General features: G+C 42.9%; 1 protein-coding gene across 2 annotated transcripts in view; it reads left to right on the plus strand.

Annotated features, from left to right (window-relative positions):
* Window positions 1–23,645, plus strand: part of LOC123755343 (ferritin light chain) — a 26,536-nt gene extending 2,891 nt beyond the window's left edge. The window contains exons 1-6 of one of the 2 annotated variants that reach the window (XM_045737880.2): window positions 9,873–10,159; window positions 12,222–12,321; window positions 14,992–15,083; window positions 15,718–15,876; window positions 20,927–21,079; window positions 22,749–23,645. In XM_045737880.2, coding sequence (XP_045593836.1) covers window positions 10,148–10,159; window positions 12,222–12,321; window positions 14,992–15,083; window positions 15,718–15,876; window positions 20,927–21,079; window positions 22,749–22,880 — 648 coding nt within the window. In that variant the 5' untranslated portion in view covers window positions 9,873–10,147 and the 3' untranslated portion in view covers window positions 22,881–23,645. Of the gene's footprint in view, window positions 1–9,872; window positions 10,160–12,221; window positions 12,322–14,991; window positions 15,084–15,717; window positions 15,877–20,926; window positions 21,080–22,748 lie in introns of those variants that run through there. The other variant, XM_045737879.2, reaches the window with a different exon arrangement.
* Window positions 23,646–24,152: the final 507 nt, after the last annotated feature.

Here is a 24,152-nt window from a genome sequence, read left to right on the forward strand (position 1 = left end):
CATGTTCAGTCCCACCAACAGGACGCGGATGCGCTGGGTTGTTCATCCGGTCACACATAAGTACCCAGATCGGTGTACTTGGTATCTAGTTTATCTGTGAACAAGTGAACAGATCGTCAAACAAGGAGATAACATACGTTATCTTAATTCCTGAGCCCATTATGTGCATCTTAAACGTATCATAAATGACAGAAAACGGGTATATTAAACCCACGCAAATTAATGTTCAGATGCGAAATGCTTATTTGTGATGAACTACAAACTTATCATGAGAGAGACTAGAGATGCTGCACCGATTTGACGTTAGGGGTAAGAAAAACGCAGCGTTCGAATTATGCAGACGAGGAGTCACAATAACGTGGCTGAAATATGTTGACCAAACCACACTAGAAAGTGACGAGGTTTCGGTCCGTCCTGGACCATTCTCAAGTAGGTTGTCTTCGAATTATGTATATGACGTCAGGGGTTTACTGTATCCATGGTTCTAGTGTCGAGAATAACTTAAACTGTTGTACAATTACGTTATTCATTACATTGTTATAATGAGACATCCTATTTATTTTTAGTGCAAAAACTGCACTCCCAATTAGTCATGTTAGGTGACTAAGAAGCCAAAGCTCAACCCCCGTAAGCACAACTAGGTTGGTATATAACCCCCCCTCCCCCCACCTTGTGGTGCCACGGAACCAATAGGTCGGCAAATAATTAATAGGCCTACCCATATCAGATAAGATTGGCTGGTTAGCTGTTCTACCCTGTAATTAAGATTTCTTATTTAAGACTAATGATATTACGAAGAAATTAGTAAATTTACTACCTGGTCCAGCGTTCAATTTAATAACATTTTATATGTTGGTTTATACAGCTGTGACGTATGGAAGCTAAAAATATTGATACGAAGCAGGTTCTGTGAGGAATGTTATTCACAACTTGGAATGATTTCTGGCTACAAGTGGCTTGAGGATCTCTTCCATAGTGACAATATTTCACACCGAAATGTTATCTGATTATTGGTATAGTTTATCGGCCACTTAGAAATGATGGTTTACCAATCGGTTACTGACCCCTTTTAACTGTCTGCTAGACATGTTATCAATTTGGGGTCAAAGGTGAAGGTCTGTAATTAAATTCCGAAGCAGGACACGCAGGGGCGCATCAAACATAAAAACATAAGAACAAGGGTAACGTGCCTATTGGTCCTACGTGGCAGCTCCTATTTATAACCAACCAATCCCACTCGTATACATGAGTGGTGTTTACGAAACGTGTAAGTACATCATTCATAGTGACGTGTACCTGAAATAAAACTATGGAGTTTCGTGAGCCTTTTGATACACAGCATCGCTCCTGTGCCAGGTCCATTACGGGCTCACCATAGCCCGTGCTATTTGGAACTTGTTCAGAGTAGCTGAATCTATAACAACAAGAACGTGAGCCTTTCGTGAGGCTAAACTAAACATGTGCCTCTGTAACCCTTTCCACCACCACCACCCACGGGACGGGTATGGGGTGCATAGTGCTAAACTAACCTTATGTTAGGTTACGGTCGACGTTTTCAAGAAGTACTCTGGATTAATATATTTTAGCTTGTTTAATATTTTAAAGGTCTCGATGAGATCAGCCCAGTCTTGTCTGCAACACTGACAGTCCTGAGACCCTCAATCTTTTAGGGATTGATGGGCCTTGTGGGATCGAGTTAACTTGCCACTGGGATAGACCGATCGGCCGAGCGGACAGCACGCTGGACTTGTGATCCTGTGGTCCCGGGTTCGATCCCGGGCGCCGGCGAGAAACAATGGGCAAAGTTTCTTTCACCCTATGCCCCTGTTACCTAGCAGTAAAATAGGTACCTGGGTGTTAGTCAGCTGTCACGGGGGCTTCCTGGGGGTGGAGGCCTAGTCGAGGACCGGGCCGCGGGGGCACTAAAGCCCCGAAATCATCTCAAGAAGATCTCAAGATGATGACTTCAGACGTGATTATATTAAATGGTTAGGTTCTAAAATGTATCCTAGCAATACTCTGCTCTAGAAATGGGGATATCCTCCAACTCGAGCCGCCGCAGTGCCTTGGAGGGTTGTCCTCCAACTCGAGCCGCCGCAGTGCCTTGGAGGGTTGTCCTCCAACTCGAGCCGCCGCAGTGCCTTGGAGGGTTGTCCTCCAACTCGAGCCACCGCAGTGCCTTGGAGGGTTGTCCTCCAACTCGAGTCGCCGCAGTGCCTTGGAGGGTTGTCCTCCAACTCGAGCCGCCGCAGTGCCTTGGAGGGTTGTCCTCCAACTCGAGCCGCCGCAGTGCCTTGGAGGGTTGTCCTCCAACTCGAGCCGCCGCAGTGCCTTGGAGGGTTGTCCTCCTCATCTGGTGATGTGGCAAAGCTGCTTTGCTGGTGCATAATGACCTTGCATGTTGCATCAAGTGCCTGTGTATTCTCAGAGCTCGACCGCTGCGTTCAGTATATGCGTCTTGTGTACATGTATGCCATGTCTAGGGGGTTGTATCTTCTGTACATGTATGGTTTTACTCGTGTAATGGAGTAAAAGAAAAACCTACAGAATACTTGTATATAATTCATTATGTATTTTCACAGGTTTACAAACGATCTATGTGTTCTTATTCTTATGCAGGCGATGAGTCACAATAACGTGGGTGAAGTATGTTGGCCAGACCACACACTAGAAGGTGAAGGTACGACGACGTTTCGGTCCGTCCTGTACCATTCTCAAGTCGATTATGTTCTTATTCTTCATAATTGCCTCGTATAGAGACTGTTGTGCCGCCCCCCCCCTTATTTATTTATTTATTTATTTATTTATGCATATACAAGAATGTACATAACGTCCTTCTTGTAACGTCCTTGAGATAAAGACTATAGGTAAGTGTATATGTATGAAAATGTTTGTAACTAGCGTTGCGGGATTATTACTCGCTTAGCTAAATGAACTGTGGGTGTTCAGCTCCTGAACCCATTATGTGCCTATGTAACCCTTTTCACCACCGCCCACGGGATGGGTATGTGGGTATGACTAAACTAAAAAATATATATAGAGGGCGCAGGGTAAAGTGTCGTTCAAGTGCATGTTTATAACTGCCTCGTTTGGGAGTTTATCTCTGTATTAGGAAAGAAGATTACGACCAAGGCTGAACCTCAGTGTGGGCGTCTTGTAAGGCAGTGATGCCAGCAGTGGCTCGCTGTGACAAGGCACAAGATTGGTTTTCTTTATATTTCAAGATTGTAACTTGCTTAGCTAAATGAATTGTGGGGGTTCAGTCCCTGAGCCTCTGTAACCCTTTCCAATGCCGCCCATAAGATGGGTATGGGGTGTATAATAAATGAACTAAACTGGACTAACTTTATTTACAGAATTAATGTGCAATTTTGCCTAATCTGAGTAATTCATTTAGCGTCGTATTACAGTGAGGATGCTGCTTATATTCACTGCCACACTTGACAGATGATCACATATAAAAAAATATGTCTAAATTGTAGATTTGATCAAATTTCATGACGTTACAATCTACTACATCAGATATCACATACGTTTTAATTTACGACTTTGTGAATGCAACTTTGTTTGTCCACTGCCTCACAGGATTGGCCAGGATTAATAACAGATGTTATGGGGGCAGGGAAGACGGAACACAAACGCATCAACAATTATTAGAACTCAAATTGAACTCTGGTTTCCAAATAACAACCAGGGTCGTAAGATGTTAAAGAGTCTTAGTTTTACACTAAAACACTGAGTTTTAGTCTTGGTGTTTTTCCTGCCCGAAACGCTTTGCATAATAGTGGCTTTACCCATTGTATGTACTAGCTCTATCTATAAATCCATCAACTTCTTGTATCTCACCTTGTATGTATGTACTTAACCTGAATAAATATTTGTATTTGTATAAGAGCTGCTAGAGTACACAGTGCGTTATTGAGCACTCTATCACAGGTTACCGAGGTATATATTGCTGACCATCATATATATATCTTCGTCTGTCTTGCACAAACTGGGCTAGAGCACGATTAGTAGGAATGAATATTTAATAGACTTGAGAATGGTCCAGGACGGACCGAAACGTCGTCGTCCCTTCACATTCTAGTGTGTGGTCTGGTCAACATACTTTAGCCACGTTATTGTGACTCATCACCTGCAAATGAATATTTAGTATAGGGGCGACTTGTGGCTTCTGAGGGTATATAGACGCTAAAGGAGTCAGTCGTCCGGGAGTTAGGAGTACACAAGTATGGGGGAGTAGACTTGGAGAGGGTTCCGGGAGTTCTCCTATTTCCTAAGGCCCGGTCTGGGGCCAGGCTCGGCTTGTGATAACTTGGTCCAACTGGTTGTTGCTCGGAGCGGCCCGCAGGCCCACATATCTCCAACAATCCGGTTGGTTCGGCACTTCTTGCAGAAACTTGTCTAATTCCTTCTTGAATTTCACCTTTGCTCCGGCGTAATTGTAGTAAGGTGACCTTGAAGCACTTGGGTAGAGGAGTAATATCACAAGATAGTATTATCCATCTACACATGTAGAGGGATATAGTATATGGAAGTGTGCAGGCGATGAGTCACAACGTGGCTGAAGAATGTTGACCAGACCACACACTAGAAGGTGAAGGGACGACGACGTTTCGGTTCGTCCTGGACCATTCACACAATCGACTTGAGAATGGTCCAGGACGGACCGAAACGTCGTCGTCCCTTCACCTTCTAGTGTGTAGTCTGGGGGCAGATTCACGAAGCAGTTACGCAAGCACTTACGAACCTGTACATCTTTTCTAAATCTTTGGTAGCTTTGTTTACAATTATTAAACAGTTAATGAGCTGCGAAGCACCAGGAGGCTGTTTATAACAGTTGATTGGGAAGTTTTCCTGCTTGTAAACTGCTTAATAAATGTAACCAAAGCCGTCAAAGATTGAGGAAAGATGTACACGTTCGTAAGTACTTGCGTAACTGCTTCGTGAATCTGGCCCCCTGGTCAATATATGGAAGTGTGATGGCCTCGAGGTCCACATCCACTGTGTACCCAAAGTCTATAGTCTAAAATTGCGTCACTTACAGAACTCATCAGCTAGTAGGCTGGTTATCACACGAGTCCCTCGTTTCGTAAACAAGACACTGGAGTGGCCATAGCCGGCGGGCAGAGATATAATTACTGTAGTTTGAATCTATCTAATGCTTTGTATTTGCGTATTTCTGCTTTATGGGGGCGGGAGGAAGTCACCCCTCGCTTGTCTGATACTCTTATGACGTAGACACCGGTATTCTGTACTCTCTTGTTCTCGTCTGTTCGTTAGTAGGACTGTTGCTATGGAGGTTTATCGACGGCGCTGACAAGGTGAAGGCGCCTTCTGTTTCCATGCGAGCGCGCACACGCGCACATACGCGTCAACCAAGTCATATTAGAGCTGCGGAAACATGTGTCACTCTACGCCGACTTTGTTTCTTGCTCCAAACGAGTGTTTAGTGTCACACATTTCAGTGTGATACAGTGGAACTTTTTGTTCCTATTTGCACTTGTTTTTCTTTGTTTTCTTCGAAGAGTCTCGTTTAATTATTGTTTTTTAAGCTTCAATTTGAAAAGCCGAAACTATGTTCAACATGATATAGCTTATCAAGGGCACCAACTGTTATCGTAGTTGTATAGCATATAATAATGTCCATGTGCCTTTCTCTTGTGTAATTAATACTGTAATTCTATATAACTTGGCCCAGTTCTAAATGTACAACCATTTATGTATGAAGCTTTGGTTAGGGGAAACATGAGTGATCTTCTAACATGCTACAAATTTCTGACAAATTAAAAATGTCAACTTGTTCACTACAAATGTAAATTCCTTATCATATTGTGGTCCAGTTCCTGCACCTTACGTGATTGTAACTTTATCTTTACTACATTAAACGAACCTGTGAATACTGCTGATACATACGGTATACCTTGAGGTGATTTCGGGGCTTTGCGACCCCGCGGCCCGGTCGTCGACCAAGCCTCCTCCTGGTATGTAAATAAACTTTCTATCTGTATAGTTTATCAATGGCAGTGTTTTGCTTAGCTAAAATAAATATTTTGGGTTCCTGAGACTGTTATGTCTCTATAAACGCTCTCAGGATGGGTATGGGGGTCGACTAGCGCTCTCAGGATGGGTATGGGGGTCGACTAGCGCTCTCAGGATGGGTATGGGGTCGACTAGCGCTCTCAGGATGGGTATGGGGGTCGACTAGCGCTCTCAGGATGGGTATGGGAGTCGACTAGCGCTCTCAGGATGGGTATGGGGGTCGACTAGCGCTCTCAGGATGGGTATGGGGGTCGACTAGCGCTCTCAGGATGGGTATGGGGGTCGACTAGCGCTCTCAGGATGGGTATGGGGGTCGACTAGCGCTCTCAGGATGGGTATGGGGGTCGACTAGCGCTCTCAGGATGGGTATGGGGGTCGACTAGCGCTCTCAGGATGGGTATGGGGTCGACTAGCGCTCTCAGGATGGTATGGGGGTCGACTAGCGCTCTCAGGATGGGTATGTGGGTCGACTAGCGCTCTCAGGATGGGGTATGGGGGTCGACTAGCGCTCTCAGGATGGGTATGGGGTCGACTAGCGCTCTCAGGATGGGTATGGGGGTCGACTAGCGCTCTCAGGATGGGTATTGGGTTCGACTAGCGCTCGCAGGATGGGTATGGGGGTCGACTAGCGCTCGCAGGATGGGTATGGGGGTCGACTAGCGCTCGCAGGATGGGTATGGGGGTCGACTAGCGCTCGCAGGATGGGTATGGGGGTCGACTAGCGCTCGCAGGATGGGTATGGGGGTCGACTAGCGCTCGCAGGATGGGTATGGGGTCGACTAGCGCTCGCAGGATGGGTATGGGGGTCGACTAGCGCTCGCAGGATGGGTATGGGGGTCGACTAGCGCTCTCAGGATGGGTATGGGGGTCGACTAGCGCTCTCAGGATGGGTATGGGGGTCGACTAGCGCTCTCAGGATGGGTATGGGGGTCGACTAGCGCTCTCAGGATGGGTATGGGGGTCGACTAGCGCTCTCAGGATGGGTATGGGGGTCGACTAGCGCTCTCAGGATGGGTATGGGGGTCGACTAGCGCTCTCAGGATGGGTATGGGGGTCGACTAGCGCTCTCAGGATGGGTATGGGGGTCGACTAGCGCTCTCAGGATGGGTATGGGGGTCGACTAGCGCTCTCAGGATGGGTATGGGGTCGACTAGCGCTCTCAGGATGGGTATGGGGGTCGACTAGCGCTCTCAGGATGGGTATGGGGGTCGACTAGCGCTCTCAGGATGGGTATGGGGGTCGACTAGCGCTCTCAGGATGGGTATGGGGGGTCGACTAGCCCTCTCAGGATGGGTATGGGGGGTCGACTAGCGCTCGCAGGATGGGGTATGGGGGGTCGACTAGCGCTCGCAGGATGGGTATGGGGGGTCGACTAGCGCTCGCAGGATGGGTATGGGGGGTCGACTAGCGCTCGCAGGATGGGTATGGGGGGGGGTTCACTACCAGGATAGGTATGGGTGTTCATATTAATGAAACTAAAATAAAATTGTTGGCCTTTCTGGGCCATGTTCCTGTGCTGTGTGAATGGTGTCGTTGTCTGTGGCTAGTGCTGAGAGGACTCCTTATCAAAGATCAACGTGACGTTGAATTCTCGTTTATTCAACGTTGGAATAACGCCACTAATGAGGCATTGTGCCCAATGGGTATAGGTGGTGTAACAATTGGGCATAATACCCAACAGTGGATGTACTGGCAAGACTATGTTCGAATGTGCAATTATTTAATTCCTGGAACCCTGGGGAACATATCATACGCTCGTTGTGCTTCAATGAAGACACCATATTTACCTGAATTGACCCGAGGACAGGAAGCCGGCGGCTTGTATTGCAACCGGTTGTAGAGCGTGGTGGTGGTGGGCGACACAGGATGAGGGTATATTGTGTTCTCGTCCTACGACACTGCTCATTGGTTGGTCGGGGACCAATGGTGGAGCGAGTAACATATCCTCCCTAGATCACGTGGTTTATTTCCGTTTAGCAGCGTAGATGATTCATCCTTTACTCTGTAGCTCCCTTGCAAATGTACAGTAGATTCGGAGGTATAGGGACTAGTCCCTAGACTAGTGGATAGCCTACTGACTAGTAGACTATTCTCACAATCGACTTGAGAATGGTCCAGGACGGACCGAAAAGTCGTCGTCCCTTCACCTTCTAGTGTGTGGTCTGGTCAACTTACTTTAGCCACGTTATTGTGACTCCTCGCCTACTGACTAGTAATTGCTAGTAGACTAGTAATGGTTAGACTTGTCCCAGAGCTGAGAGGTATGAGCTACAAGGAAAGGCTATGGGAGCTAAACCTCGCGTACGTCCCCGGAAGACACAAGAGAAACGGGAAACGTGATCACCACCTACAAAATTCTCATGAGAATTAACAGGGGTGGACAAAGACAAACTATTTAGCCTAAGCTACTCTATCCCTTTGAGATGTATTTCTTTCTTGTCAATAAACATACTTGAACTTTAGCACGGGTAGAACGCGAACAAAGGGGACACAGGTGGAAGCTTAGTACCCAAATGAGCCACAGAGACACTAGAAAGATTTTTTTGTAATGTCAGAGTAGTTAACAGAGTGAATGCATTAGGCAGTGATGTGGTGGAGGCTGACTCTATACAGTTTCATATATTGATATGATAGAGCCCAGTAGGCTCGGAATCTGTACACCAGTTGATTGAGAAGCGGGACCAAAGAGCCAGAGCTCAACCTCCGTAAGCACAACTAGGTGAATAGAGTGGTTGCAGGAGCATGCTGTGACGTGCTGGTGGAGCTTATCAGTGGGGTCCTGTAGCTATGTGGTCTACGTTCTAGGCTCGCAAGTGAGGTGTCGTTCACACCTGCTTCACTCTAGTCGCTTAGTTGAACGACTTCTTGGTCCTTTTTATCCAGACAATCACTTGGGCTGGACGGTAGAGCGACGGTCTCGCTTCATACAGGTCGGCGTTCAAGTGGTTTGGCACCATTCCTTTCCTACCCGCGTCCCATCCCATATCCTTATCCCTTCCAAGTGTTGTATAGTCGTTGTGGCTTAGCGCTTTCCCCCTGATAGTTCCCTTTTTGTCCAAACTGTATTCTCAATCGTGGACGTCTTGGGGGAACGTCCTGATGTTTGGAATGATCGGATATCTTGCTTTCAGACGCCCTCGGGGGTGACTTGGCCCTCGGTAGAATGGGGGGTTGAATGGTAGGGGGGGGGTGTAGATAGATGGGGGAAACCTTCGACAAGCCGCCGGCTTGCTGTCCTCTTCAAGGCCACTATAGGGTTAGTGGCCTCGAGGTAAATGAGTATCTCTGGTGAATCGGATATCTTTGATCTCGTGTTGTGTTCTGTTTGTTCTCGTATAGTTATCCTAATTAAGTGATATAAACATAAACCTCCAAATGGGTCTTTAATGGAATAATTTGGTTTGTTAAACCCCCCATGCCACAGTGTTGGCAGGAAGGTCATACAGTCGCACCAAAGTCTTGAACCGGACCCCCAAATTGATTTTAAGCCAGTCAATTTATATCTAAGAGCTATTCACAATTGATTGATGTTCTTATATCATGCGAGGATGTACCTCACATGATATAAGACCCACCGCCCCCAAATGTTACACCCAGTGGGCGGTGGTGAAAGGTATATAGGGCCCCCAAAACCCATGCAGTGTTCACTGGACCTATGACAAGATAGGTATGGGGTGCATTATAAACAAATCTAACTAAAACGCAATCCCATGCGCTGGGGGGGAGGGAGAGGGCGCCCATGTATAGGATGTGAGTGCGTGTGTGCGTGCGTGTGAGTGTGAGTGAGTGAGTGAGTGCGTGTGTGCGTGGAGGCAGAAGGGGGCAGCCAGAGGGCCACACAGTCAAGCGGGGCTCAGTACCTCCTCGCCATCAGCCAGCCCCACTGTAGCGCACTCAGTGTAGTGCCGCAGTGATCTGGCTTCACAGTTACGCTGACAGTATCTTTCTTATCGCTTCCTCTCTTTTTATCATCCTGAGATCCACTTGAAGATCGATCTGTGGAGACTTATCACTTGACAGCTTTGACCACAGGTTGGCCGGCACTCAAAGCGTCTCGTTCCCAATACTCGCAAGCCTAGCTACCTCGCACATCCCCAGCTCCGTGATGGCCACCAAGGTGGGTATACGCTTTACTAATTTATATAATGGTAAAGACTGCTTTTAGCTGCGTGCGATCTATTTTTAACGAGTTAGTATATCTATATATGCAAATTTCATCAATTTATTGACTCGTTCTGTTATTCGCGTGATTCTCTTAGCGTGAGAGACTGTATACTTGTAATTCATTTTGTCTGAGACAGGCAGTCCGTGTATGGATAATGTATATGTAGGTTAGACTTATATCGAGGTCGTACCCTCCATCTCCCAAGGTCGAACTACTGACCCTCCCCAGGATGCAGTCAACTGTTGTGAGATTAACTGCCGGGGTACCTAGTCACTGCTAGGTTGAACAGAGGTAATGGGAAAGTTGCCCAATCATTTCTGTCCCTCCCGAGATTCCCATTTGAGAGTAGAGTAGAGAGAAAGAGAGGATCCAACTTGATCCACTACAGATCCTCTTTGGTCGTTCTCAAACCCATTGTCGATATACGTTGAGCTTTTCAATACTACCACCCACAAAACAGGAATGGGATGAACGGAAAAAAGTTTTGTTTTCAGTAGGCTTGGAAAAAACTTGAGACAGTAAGCCTGTAATTAGGTTTGTTGGGCTTTCAATGGGCCAACTATACCAACTCTTCTGGTTGTCAGGATGCAACCCGCAATGTTTGACAAACTTGATCCAGAGTCCCTATTTGACTGTGAACACAGGTCCGTGGTCGGTCAAGACTCGGGGCGGAGAGAGGGAACCTCGATGGACCAAATAGTTTTGTTTAATAGTTTTTTAATAAATTGTTTTAACAGGGTTTAAAATGAACGCCAAAACTAGCGAATAGTTATTAATATTTATTGATTTATAACGGTAATTGACAAATATTTGAGTAATAGATTTTTGGAATTTGGTCGGCAAGAAACAAGGGCAGGAAAGGTCAAGTGTATGATAGGGGCTAACTTAGATTACTGGCTAAGATATTAGCTTACAAGTGCTCTCGCTAACTAATTCTCTCTCGCTCGACGGGGTTAGGCTGTATTTGCTCGGTAATTGGGAGTTAGTTTAGTTCATTTATTATACACCTCATACCCATCTTCTGGGCGGTAGTGGAATTAAGGGTTACAGAGACACTTAATGGGCTCAGGGAACCCCACAATTCATTTAGCTAAGCAAGTTACAATCTTGATGAACTAGTTACAAAATTCAATATAAACCGTCACATCAACAATGGGCTGGAGACCGACTACAAGTTGTTTCTAAATTAAGCAACTGACATATGTGGAGAGTTAGTCATAGTTTAAGTTTCTCCTGTACACCCTTCCCCCCCCTCCCCCCCCCCGCACTCAATCTAGTGGGCAGCGGTGGATAGCTTACGAACGCTTAGTTTACTACCGACATTTAGCAAACTGGGGAACATTTGGCTAAGATTTCTGGTAGGTAAATAAAATTGTCATTGTCAAGCTTCCTACAGTAGAGTTTTCAATAATTTTGAGCAACATCAGTTTAACAAATTAGGAGCCTAACTTATAAGGTGGGGGGAAAATACTTAATTATTAATTCTTATATTGTCTTCTTTATCTGGTGTGGCAGCATAGACATAATTGAATAATAATTCCACTTGTCTGGGACAGGGAGCCCGTATACCTAGCCGTATAGAGGTAACTCCTCCCTAAGGCAACTATACTGTACTGACCTTCCCCAGGATGCAACCACAATTGCCAAACTCCCAGGCATACACCTGTTAACTGCTAGGTGAACAGAGGCATCAGGCGAAAGGAGACGAGGCCCCCCACTAATATAGCCCGACCTACTAAGGTTTCAAATAAGGTCAAGAGACTGTCGTACTAAAGTACCCATATCCTAACCTACCAGAAGACTTCAAACAGAAAACGGGACAGTATAGCATGTCAATTTAGTTTTCTAATATAACAATTGTTGCTCTTGCAGTATACATCAAAATGCAATGCTCTATTAGCAAGACGAGTTGTATCTTTTGTTTCAACTTTTGTTTTATTTTTAATGAATGACTATATAATATTGTATCCTACAAAATATTCTGTAAAATGACCCAAAAATATGCAATTTACAGATGCATCTGTTACTTGCTACCGTGTGTGCCCTTCTCTTGACATCTGTGGTGGTGTGTAGTGTAGAGATCCAACCCACACGACCACTCTTGCCCAAGACAGGTATATATACAACTATTTTGTACTATTATATTTTGTACTATTATATATAATAAGAAGTTGCGGCACATTGCTCAGGTGATGGAGGCAACATCTTCACACTAACCAGGTTATAATGGATAATAGAAGAGCAGTAAACACTCTGAATACTTTACGTCAGCGTTCACAATAGAAAGATTAGACAACATCCCATTACTTACACAAATGTGAGTAATACAAAAACTACAAAAACAAATAATCGGCAACAGAACCTAAACACCTAACCTAACCAGTTCCTACATATGCACATTATGCCACTATATAATAATATTAATTTATATTTGAGAAGTTCTGTATTGAATGAACTGCATGTTAAAATTGATGAATGCGTCTTTGGGGTCGACCGGTGGATGGAATCGACTCTAGTCGAAGACGGGTTGGAAAACTCCTTTTCAGAACTTGGATCTGGACCTTTTCTTGACCAATAGATAGTTCCCTTTGATTGGAACTGTGCAAATGTCACACCTATTAAAAAAAAAGGGCAGAAAACTACCGTCCGATCAGCTTGACATCATACCTGCAAGCTCTTGGAGAGAGAATTCTAATTGGGGGAATGATTCACCATCTCGGTGAATCTTGTAAAATCAATGCAACATGGGTATGTTACAAATATATCGTGCCTTTCACACCTGCTCATATTTTTTGTTGAAAACGGTAACCAGCTATCGGAGAAAGAAATTCCAGTACTTGTAGTTTACATGAATTTTGCCAAGGTGCCACATAAAAGACCAGAAAGGAAATCACAGGCACGTGGAATACATGATAGAACACTAAAATGGATAAAACAATGGTTGAAACAAATGGTCGTGCTAAGCGGGAAGGAATCTTGACTGGAGAAATGTTGGTAAGTAGAGTACCGCAAGGGTCCATTTTGGGGCCAACCCTTTCTGTCAAGTACATCAATGACTTTGATGTGATTTGTAATATTCTCATCTAATTTGCAGATGACACTTAAGATTTATGGTAAAGTGGGAAGTGAAAATGATAAAGAGACCATAGAAAGAGAATGAATTCCACAAATGGTCAGACGACTAGTAAATGCTTTGTAATATATACAAATTTAAGACCTTGCATGTGGGGGCATAACGATCCACGTTACAACTATTAACATTACCTTGCAGCAGATTGATGAAGGACCTTGGAGTCAGAATCCACTATTCACTGAATTTTTCACACGTGGGAGCGGCAGTAAAAAAAAAAAAAAGCTAACCAAACCCTTAACCCTAGAATTAAACTCTTAGGGACAATCAAGCATACCTTTGACTTGAAAGAAAGTAGTCATTCAATTGTGCAAGTCTCTGGTGCGCCCCCATTTTGTCACATTAAGAGGAGAATTGGGCCTAGTAGTGACCACCCTGACGTAATCAGTGAAAGGTGGCTAGTAGAGTCCTTGGATTTTAACAAACATGAATTCAGCATTATATTTTCTTACGGGGGGGGGGGGGATAAAGATGGAGAAAGTGGAGAAGAGGAGTGGGGGAGGTGGCAGGAGTGAGGCCTCAGATGCAGCTGAGTACTCCTAGTCTATATCTATTAAAAGAAAGGCTTTGTTTGAAAAGGGCATAGGGAATTCAGGGTCGATCCCCATGCCCAGCCTTAAGTAGAATTGGCTATTGGCTCATATTGCTACAACCAACAATTCCTATGAAGACTGAAATATGGATTTGGTTTTCAGTTTATTCAGCATTTTTTAGCCATTCATGTTACAATGTAATTACAACAATGTTACAATAGCAATAATAACAATACACAGAGAAATCGCATTACAATGTGATATATCAATGAGCAAATCCAACAGGAGCCTTGATGAGAGTTCGAACCTATTCGCTGGGTGTTCCCAGGCACACTAGTCTACTACACCATTACATGGTCAAAATAATTGCAACCTGGAGTACTACTGCACCCACAAGTATCCCAAGGTGTCCACTGAAGCCTGACTGGGATTCCACACAAACTGGGGTGCAGTAGTAGTACTCCAGGTTGCAATTCTTTTAACCATGTCGTGGTGCAGTCGACTAGTGTGTGCCTGGAACACCCAGTGCATAAGTTCGAACCATAATAAAGACTCGTGTTAGATTTGTTAAAAAATAACAATAGTAAAACTAAAATTTTGGTTGCTTTGTATGTGATGATGATAAAGCTGAAACAATTGTTGAAAATGTTTGGTTGGTTGGGGACAGGCAGCCTGTGTATGTATGTAAAGGCTTACATAAAGGTCCTCCTAAGGCTGCCATTCAACAACAGTTGATTTAATCCTGGGGTACCTATTTACTGCTAGATGAACAAGAGGCATTAGGCGATAGGAAATGTGTGCCACTATTTCTGTCCCGTTTGGGGATTTGAACCCAGGATTTCAGACAATAAAGAATGAACTCGACTGTTCTACCAAGACACAATTTTTTCTTATTATAATTAATAATAATAATAATTAATGTTGAGTCCACTAAAGGTGATGGACCCATGCATAAAATTAATGTAAATATACATGATTAATGAGGCAGATAGTCCATACTTATTTAAAAAAAAATTAAATGTTTTTACTGATATTGCATGAAGGTTAATGTTTAATCTTCACTAGTAGGTACAAATGTTTTACTATACAATTTACATAGTTTATATTTTTCTATATTTCAGATATTCGGTCTCCATTCATAGCTAATCACACAAAGCTGCTGATGGAACTCATGGAAACCAATTTTGACTATTCACTCAGTTATCTGTTTTCTGTAAGTTGTAATAAAGTTTTTAATACAAGCAATTGTAACATTGAGGCTTTCTTTGTTAATTTAATTACATTTTACCTCAATCCTTTAATAAATCACTAATAAACAGTCAAGTTGGCTTTAACAATTACAACTTTTATTGGCTATTAGACAAATGTCAGTGTTGAACTGTGCTAAAACTGTAAACAATATTTTTAAATTGGAATGTATGTGCAGCCTTGATTATCTAGAATAATTGGAACCAGACCCTATCTGAAAGTTAATAATCTCTGGAAATAAGGTATTTGATGCTATACCTGTAATTTACCTTAGTTGGGTGCAAGAGTTCCTCTACTCTGCAACCCTGGTCTGGAGCCAAACTAGTGATAACTTGATCAGTAGATAGATCCATGATACCATAGTATATGCCATGTTTCACTAACTACAGTTGCTGTAGGTTTGTAAAAAAATAATTTCAAAAGTTGTAAATGCATAAGAATTTAGCCAGTACTTCAGCATAAGAAAACCACACATACTGAAGTTTGTTTTCATACATGGATGTTTTTTAATTCATTACGATTAACTTCGGTGACTTGAGCTTTTTCAATGCCTTTGTCATGACTGTACTGTCTTCTAATTATATTGTATACTCCTGCAGAGCAAGCAATATGGAAGTCAGTATATAGAGCGTCCTGGTATGTCCAAGTTTCTGATGGAGGCAAGTGACAAGCACTGGAAGGAGGGTTTTGATGTCCTACAAAAGTTCCTTCAGCGTGGTGGCAACTTTGATGATGTATCTCTGAGTGTCAAAGGAAAGGTAAGTTTCAGTAAAAATACATTTAAGATGATATTTTGTTGGTTGTCATTAGCTATCCTCCATTAGGAGGACGCCTTATGATTTTTACCTTTTTAATTTTTGTTTAATGGCTTGATTTTTTTTTACAACAATATATTAAAATCTCCTTGGCATGTCTTTTAAGCGTGCAATACTTAAGTTTCGTCATTATTCAAATCTCCTAGTAGAGAAGTGTTAAGATGCTATGTTTTGGAAATCTTCAATTAAAATATTTTTGTTTTGAATTACACTGTAGTATACTTGTACTTCTTGGCTAGTTTGTCTGACTTAAAAAAACTCTGTACGTTATTAGTACACTTTAGAGGTGCAGTACTAAAATGAGGGTACAATATGTAAATTGTCAATGACATCCCAGCAAAAGGAGGGATTTTTCTGTGTGCAGATATGAGTGACAATACATAAACAATAATCTGACCCACACATTTGAAATGAAAATGACATTTCGGGTCATCCTGCATCCCGATACTGTAATGTAAGAGTCAAGGCGAGTAATATGAGGGTTCAAAACAGACTGAAATGTCATCACTTGTACCTCATTTCACATGCGTGGGTTGGCGTATTTGTATTGGTCATACTATTGAATTCTCTACATAATAAACAATGTTCATAAATGCAACATGGTTTACTGTATCAATAACATTCAGTGTCAAAAATAAAACTTGTATAATACTGTATAATTAATTTTAAATAATAATGAGAGGGTCTAGTACCACAGTGATTGGCTAAGTCAGTTCCCAACCAAGATGTCTGGAATGTAAGTCTTGTGTGAATATTTGACCTCTCTAATTATGGTGTATGTTAAGGCTTAATGAATCATACACATTTGTCCCAGGAAACTTTCCAGCTAGACTTCCCAATAGCAAGTGAGGCTCTAAACCTTGCTGGACTGCCTCCAAGCAGAGGGAACAAAACCCCTCTGCAGAACCCGAGCGTGCCGCCAAAAAACCACAGCAGTGGCTGAAAGGACAGCAGATATGGCATTTTCAGGAAAGACAGGCAAAAATGAGTTTGGCAGACAAAAGGGAAAAGAATCATATGAATCTAAAGACTGGGCCAGCACAACATGCTGAAACTTAGGAGGGGCCAAGTAACAAGCCACCATTGCACACACACACACACACACACACACACATGACTTCAACCACGGGAAGATAGATTGGGAGAACAGAGACCCACATGGAGGACCGGACACATGAAGAGCTAAGCTGCTGGACGTGGCAACAAGAAACTTTCTAAGCCAACACATCAAGGGGCTGACAAGAATGAGAGGAGAGGATGAATCGGCTATGCTTGATCTGATATTTCCCCTAAATGAGTCGGATATACGGGAAGTTAAGTTGGAAGCCCCCTTGGGAATGAGTGATCACAGTGTATTGATCTTTTGAGTACCTGGTAGAGGTAGGAATTATCTTCCCATAAAAAGAACTGGGAAACAAAGAGCTGGCATACCGAAATGGAAATTATGAGGGGATGAGAAAATTCCTAAGGAATATACCATTGGGGACAGAATTCAGAACGAAGTCCGTACAAGACATGATGGGCTATGTCACCCAAAAGTGTCAGGAGGCAGTAAACAGGTTTATCCCAGCCCGACAGGAAAAAAAAATAGAAGCAAAAGAAGAATCTGTGGTTTAATAGGGCATGTATAAAACCAAAGGAAATGAACAAGAGGGCGTGGAGGAACTTCCGAAATAACAGAACGCCAAAAAGCAGAGAGAGGAACCAGGAACTAGTATGTTAGTGTCAGAAGAGAAGCTGAGAAAAAGTATGAAAATGATATAGCTAATAAAGCCAAGACCGAACCAAAACTATTCCACGAACACGTCAGGAGGAAAACAGTGACAGAACAGGTGATGAAACTTAGAACGGGTGAAGACAGGTACACAGAGAATGACAGAGGTGTCGCTAGAAAAGGTGGCAGTAAACCAGGTGGCCTTGGAAGGGTTCGAAATTAAAACAGATGAGGTCAAGAGGCATCTGTTGGATCTGGACGTGAGAAAGGCTGTTGGCCCAGATGGAATCTCACCATGGGTATTGAAAGAGTGTAACGTAACGAAAAGATAAGACAAGCAACTTGGGCAGTGCTGCCATAGTTGGCACCACAGGCAACAAGGCAGCCACACTGGGAATGGATGTCAGTGCATCTAGGCAGCACTGGAGCCAGTCAGAGAACAGCTCGATAACTGCCCAGTCTTGCAAAATGGCCGTCAAGTGAGTACGAGTCCTGTGATCCTCCAAAGTGTGCCAGAAAGCACAGGCAGCTGGACTTTGAGTTACCACAATCTAATGTTCTTTGGGGATCACTACAGCAAACAAGCAGTTCTAAAGGGCCACAAAAGAAGCACTGCTCAAGAACACTTGAAAGTTGGAACTTGCCTGCCACCATTAGAGCATCTGGGCTTGTGAAAAAGTTGTGTCAAGCCCTTGAGGAAAGAAGGGTTTCCAGTGAAGCCAGTGAAGACAAGTTGGGACATTGTACTAAAACCAAAAGACAGAAGAGGCTTGGTCCATAAGGGAAGCAAAGTTCTGATCCTGCAGGAGTAACCGAAAAATGTCTGCCCATGATAGGCAAATGGTTCGATGACGGAAACCACTAGAAATAAAATATTTCGGTGAAACCAAATGAAACATGGGAGTACACCTGGGGGGAAACGGCAAAGTAGTCAGAGATAGTGGAGAAGGAATAGGAAAAGTCCATCCAATTAGAGCAAAATACTGTATCCTCTGCATATGGAACCAAAGTCCAAGAAGGGTTGGAGTGCCCTTCAGATCTTCCTCCAGCTCACCAACAGACCTGGGGGTCAGTCATGATGACCACTTGGCAGAACCATGTCCTATGCCAGAAACAAAAGGGCATTGTCCCATAGAACATTTTAGAGCAAACCAAAACCCCCTGTTAAGTAGGTTTCAAATCTTTGGTGGGAAGATTTGGAGCATTCTTCATGTCTCCATGCCATCCACCATGCAGTATAAATGGACGGGCAGCCCCTCGGAGGTGGCAAAGCTACACCCAAAACTAGACCCCTTACCAGATTCTGAATCCCACAGATGCTTCAGAGCCTGAACCAGGAATGGGAAGACCAGATGGTGGGTGCACCACAACTGCAGGGAAAAGAGGAAGGGGGGGAACTTAGTGCAGGTGGAATTCGTCAGCTCCTCTAAAGAAGGGGCCCTAAACAATATAGGGGCCAACTCTGGTACCTATATTCGAGCCTCCAGCAACAAACCATGAATGTGAGAGAAATAATCCGTCAAAGCGGCTGCTGCCTGATAAGTATCCTGTCTTGAGGTGGGTTCAGATAGGACTGTATAAAGAAACAACAAACTCTAATTCCACTGGACTCAATGTGGAAGGTGTCGCAGACCCTGGTCTGTCAGAGATGAGGGGGGCCAGATAGCTGATTGGACAGCGCTTCAGATTCGTAGTCCTAAGGATCTAGGTTCGATCCCCGGTGGAGGCAGAAACAAATGGGCAGAGTTTCTTTCACTTGATACCCCTGTTACTTAGCAGTAAATAGGTACCTGGGAGTTACAGCTGCTACGGGCTGCTTCCTGGGGGTGTGTAATAAAAAGGAGGCCTGGTCGAAGCCCGGGCCGCGGGGATGCTAAGCCCTGAAATCATCTCAAGATAACTGACACAGCAGGCAGCATGTATTCACCTAGTTGTGCTTGCAGGGGTTGAGCTCTTCTCTTTTAGCCCACCTCTCAACTGTCAATCAACTGTTACTAATGTCTCCGCCCCCCCCCCACCCCTTCAGGAAGGAGGGGGGGTTATGGGCTTCATGAAGCAGCCCATAACAGCTGTCTAACCCCCAGATACCTATTTACTGCTAGGCAACAGGGACATCAGGGTGAAAGAAACTCTGCCCATTTTTGTTTCTCGCTGGCACCGGGAAGAGATGTGGGAGAGATAGAATGATTGTTGGCACATAGGAAAGCCAATGCACACCCTTCAAACTCTCAAATAGTGAGTGTGGGATCTGAAGGTTCAATCCATGATGAGCCTCAATGCAGACACTCAGGGAAGTTACCAGGGCCTGGAAGAGTGTAACCAAGCAGGACACTCAGGCCCTAGTGATGCTCACCAGAAGAATTGGCACCAAATATAGCACATAGAATGAAGACGACTACGAAGGACATCAGTGGTGTGCTATGTGAACAAGCGTGAAACCCCAAGTTCCCCCCAAAATACTCTGAACACGTTCAACCACAGGGTTCCACAGAAGAGTAGAGAGGCTTACACTGCTCAGGGCGAGTCTCTTCCGGGTCAAACTCGTGAACACACCAGCGAAGTTACTCCATCAGGAGGGGAGGGGGCAACACTAAATGAGATCTTGGTGAAGTTATGCCCTAAACATTTGCACGTGTAGCTAATACTAATAATTTGGCGAGGTAAATAAGCAAATGGGGCCCCATGTCCAAAGGATGGGCTACATTGATTTGGAAAAAGTGAGAGATTGGCGAGTTGGGAAGATCTAATTATGAACTTGGACATTGGCAACAGGGTTGACTAATGACTGGGGCAGAAGCCTTGGTTCCCAAGGTGCAAGCTGTTAGCAACCATTCACACTACAGGGTTCTAGTTAGTTTAAAGTGAACCAATTGGGTATGACTTGATTGTAATGTTGCTTGGCTTTTTTGGTCCTTTGTTTTATATGAACCTTTAAGTTTTCTGTATTGCTTCATTTAATTTCTGGATGTTTTCTGAGCATGTGTGACTGTAACAATCGGCAGCTCCATGTACCTCGAGGGAGAGGAGGGGGGGGCGGGGATGAGGAGGAGAGGAGGGGAAGGGGATGAAGAAGGTTTTGGCTCTGGTAGGTCAAACAGGACTACTATGGTTGATGGAACTTGGTAGTGGGAAGCCATCCCGGTGAAATGGCTTCCGTATGCCATCAAGAGGGTCCTCCAGATAAACATTCTGATGCAACAATGCATCATCTTTGTGGGTATGAAATATAATTTATTAATATTGTTGTATTATAATACTGATCTAGGATTTTTGTTACAGGGTTACCATAATCTGACCGTAACTGGTGGTTCAGGCGAGAACTATGTGAACACTCTGGAAGATGTTCTGGAAAACTGCCAGGGGCGATATGAACAAATGAATAAACTTTGCCATAAAGCAAACAAGAGTCCATCAAGCTCTGGAGATGCTGAGGTATATAAAATAATTTATATTTTGTTTTTTAGGGTGAAACTGAGAACTGGAGAAAGTGAGCAATCACAACATACATACATGCATTATATATTGCAGTGTAGATCTGTATATAGATCTGTATATAGGGCTGTATATAGGTCTGTATATAGGTCTGTATATAGGTCTATAAAATAGAATGTGCCATCTACATTCATTTTGTGGCCAGATATAAATGCAAGGCATTTTAGCATACACTTTTACAGTCAAATCCCTCACCATGAGTCTGGTGGTAAATGGTCCAGAAAAGTACCGTATAAATATTTATTATTTATTGGGGGTTATAATAAAAAAATTGTTGGCGATCAGAAATAAATGCTATAGAACTGGGATCTTCAAATCTCTCTTCCTGCAACCCAGTTCAATAATAGCACCATTCAATTTAATGACCTATATGGGGCTATATCCTACTTATTTACAAGATAACTGATAAATTCCAGGTTAATAATTATTGGTAAAGTTTTGAGGAATTTTCAGGCTCGTCAAAATAAACTTTCCAAATGAAATAACATACTCAAAGGTACTGTATACACATTTTGCCCCACCCACACCACACTCCCTCACTCTTTTCCATGCACTCTACACACACTTCCCTCTCGCACACAATTGCAGAGAATTATTGTTACAGTCCCACAGTCACTCTGGGAAATACCAGTGTTTACCCTAGTCACTCGACAAAAACATTGTGGAAAGCATTGGCCAAGCAAAGATTTTTGTGCCACAAGAAACCCAATAATAGCTGCTTGTGGCGAACTTGGTAAATTTAATAGCAAATGATAAAAACAGCAATTACATGTTATATCATCTTGAGGTCATCTTGAGATGATTTAGGGGCTTAGCGTTTCTCAGGCCCAGTCCTCCTTTTTGTTACACACTCCATGAAGCAGCCTGACAATTGATGCATCATTGCCTGATGCATCAAATAAATTTTCTTTAATCACATGAATGAAATATGGATGGATGGGAGACGGACCCTTGCAAGGCCGGGTGCTGCCCCTGCCCCCAATATAACATAGTGTAATTAATATATAAATATATATTATATATATAAAAACATAAAATTATTACTGAATATATAATAAATATTTATAAATCTTTGACAATTTTATTACATAATTCAATATCATGGCATTGTATTAAATAAGGGCATCAACAGGTATTAAACAACAATCGTGAATCTTTCCTACATTAGTGATGTTTGTGCTCTGAGAAGCACATGAAGGGTAGGTGGCAGGAGGTGGAGGACCACGCATAATTATGTTGGCATCAAACCTGTTGGCACTCGAGTAGTATGTCATGATGAAACAGTCTAATATGTCAGGGTTTTACTGTTACTAAAGACAAATATTCTAACAGTTTTGTAAGCTTGCCTTATACTGTATAGACAGTAGGTAATGCATTGCATCATTATAATTAATAATAATAATAATAGTCAGCATTAATCTTGTTAGATGAGAGACAACCTGCTCAGAATAGTAGCATAATGCACAGCCTTACTCTATCATGTACAAAACTAGTAAAATCATTTACCATGATCAATTAATAATTTGGTGTCACAGTTCCTTAGTCATTGATGATAAACCCTTTTACTAAAAGTTAATATTGACGCTCTTATTTTTTTATTTTTTTTCAGATAGCTCATTACTTGGAGGAGAAGCTCGAAGATGAGGCAAAGCGCCTTCGAGAGTTGTATGGCCATATCGTCACTCTGAAAAAGATGAAATCCCTTGGTGTGGCTCTCAACATGTTTGATTCCAATCTTTAATTTTCATGTCTTTTCAGTTCTTTTAATTCTCATTTCAGACTTAACAGAACTATTATTTTGAAAGACTATATATATATATATATATCTATTATAATTTTAAAGTATATGAACAGGACTTGAGATTTATTAAAATGCTAGTTTTCAAAAACAGCATGTAATTAACATATAAAGTTCACAAACCATATATGGTTCCCATAATGTAACTAAACCTTTCGAATTTTAATATTAATGCTGTACTGATATTAGAGGCTTGATTAAAAAAAGTACTGTACTGTATGTGCTTAAAAAAAATATGAAGATAATCCTTGAATTTTTCGTTATACTTCGGTGATAATTATAATAGGGTGCAGAGCTTGCACACAATACAGTATAACATCCCAATTAATCTGTGGGTTATACTGTACCAAGTTGAGATGCTCAACTAAAATAATGGCTACACTTCTTTATGATGTGTGAAGGCTTTCTTCTGCTGATGTACACCCCCCTCCCAACCATTTGGGCTGGACGGTAGAGTGACGGTCTCGCTCCATGCTGGTCGGCATTCAATCCCCGACCGTCCAAGTGGCTGGGCACTATTCTTTCCCCTTTGTCCTCATCCTACATCATTATTCTGTAGCCTAGTCCTAACCTTATGTGGTTAGGACCACACTATATCACTTTTGTGTTTTAAGTTTCAATCAATGCATTAAGAAGAAATACTGAGTGAAAACATACAAACAAAAATAGATTTCAATGTATTTTAATAAAGAATAACTGATACTGAAACTTGCTGTGTAACTCATTTACATTTTGACTGTCAACATGATTCATATTTTAAGATGCAGTATGGTAATTATTTTTTTCACAATTTATAAAATGCCTAAATTTGCTACCAATGTGTATATCCTGAGCAACTCTTTCATTTAATATTTTTTTCTGCTGCAGGCAACAGTGGTTACAGCTTTCAATGACAAAACCACACATAAGATAAAGAAACGACGAGGTTTTGGTCCATCCTGGACCATTATCAAGTCATGTGTGAGGAAGAGAAGACGGAACAAGCCGATAAATAAGGAAAACGAGTGAGGTGGGGAGCAGGTAAGAGTAAGGTAAGAATAGGAAGAACATAGGATAAAAATCCAAACTTGTGTATTTATGTAAAGAATTTAATTTTTTGCACTCGTGAATGCTTTGTCAAGGTCTGAGTGTGTAATTAGGACGAGACTTGCATCTCGACATCTAATGGGAATGCTATCCTAGGTCCAATCCTCTTATCCTTCTTGATCTCCTGAC

This window comes from Procambarus clarkii, chromosome 20 (assembly GCF_040958095.1).
Source record: "Procambarus clarkii isolate CNS0578487 chromosome 20, FALCON_Pclarkii_2.0, whole genome shotgun sequence".
NCBI lineage: Eukaryota > Metazoa > Arthropoda > Malacostraca > Decapoda > Cambaridae > Procambarus > Procambarus clarkii.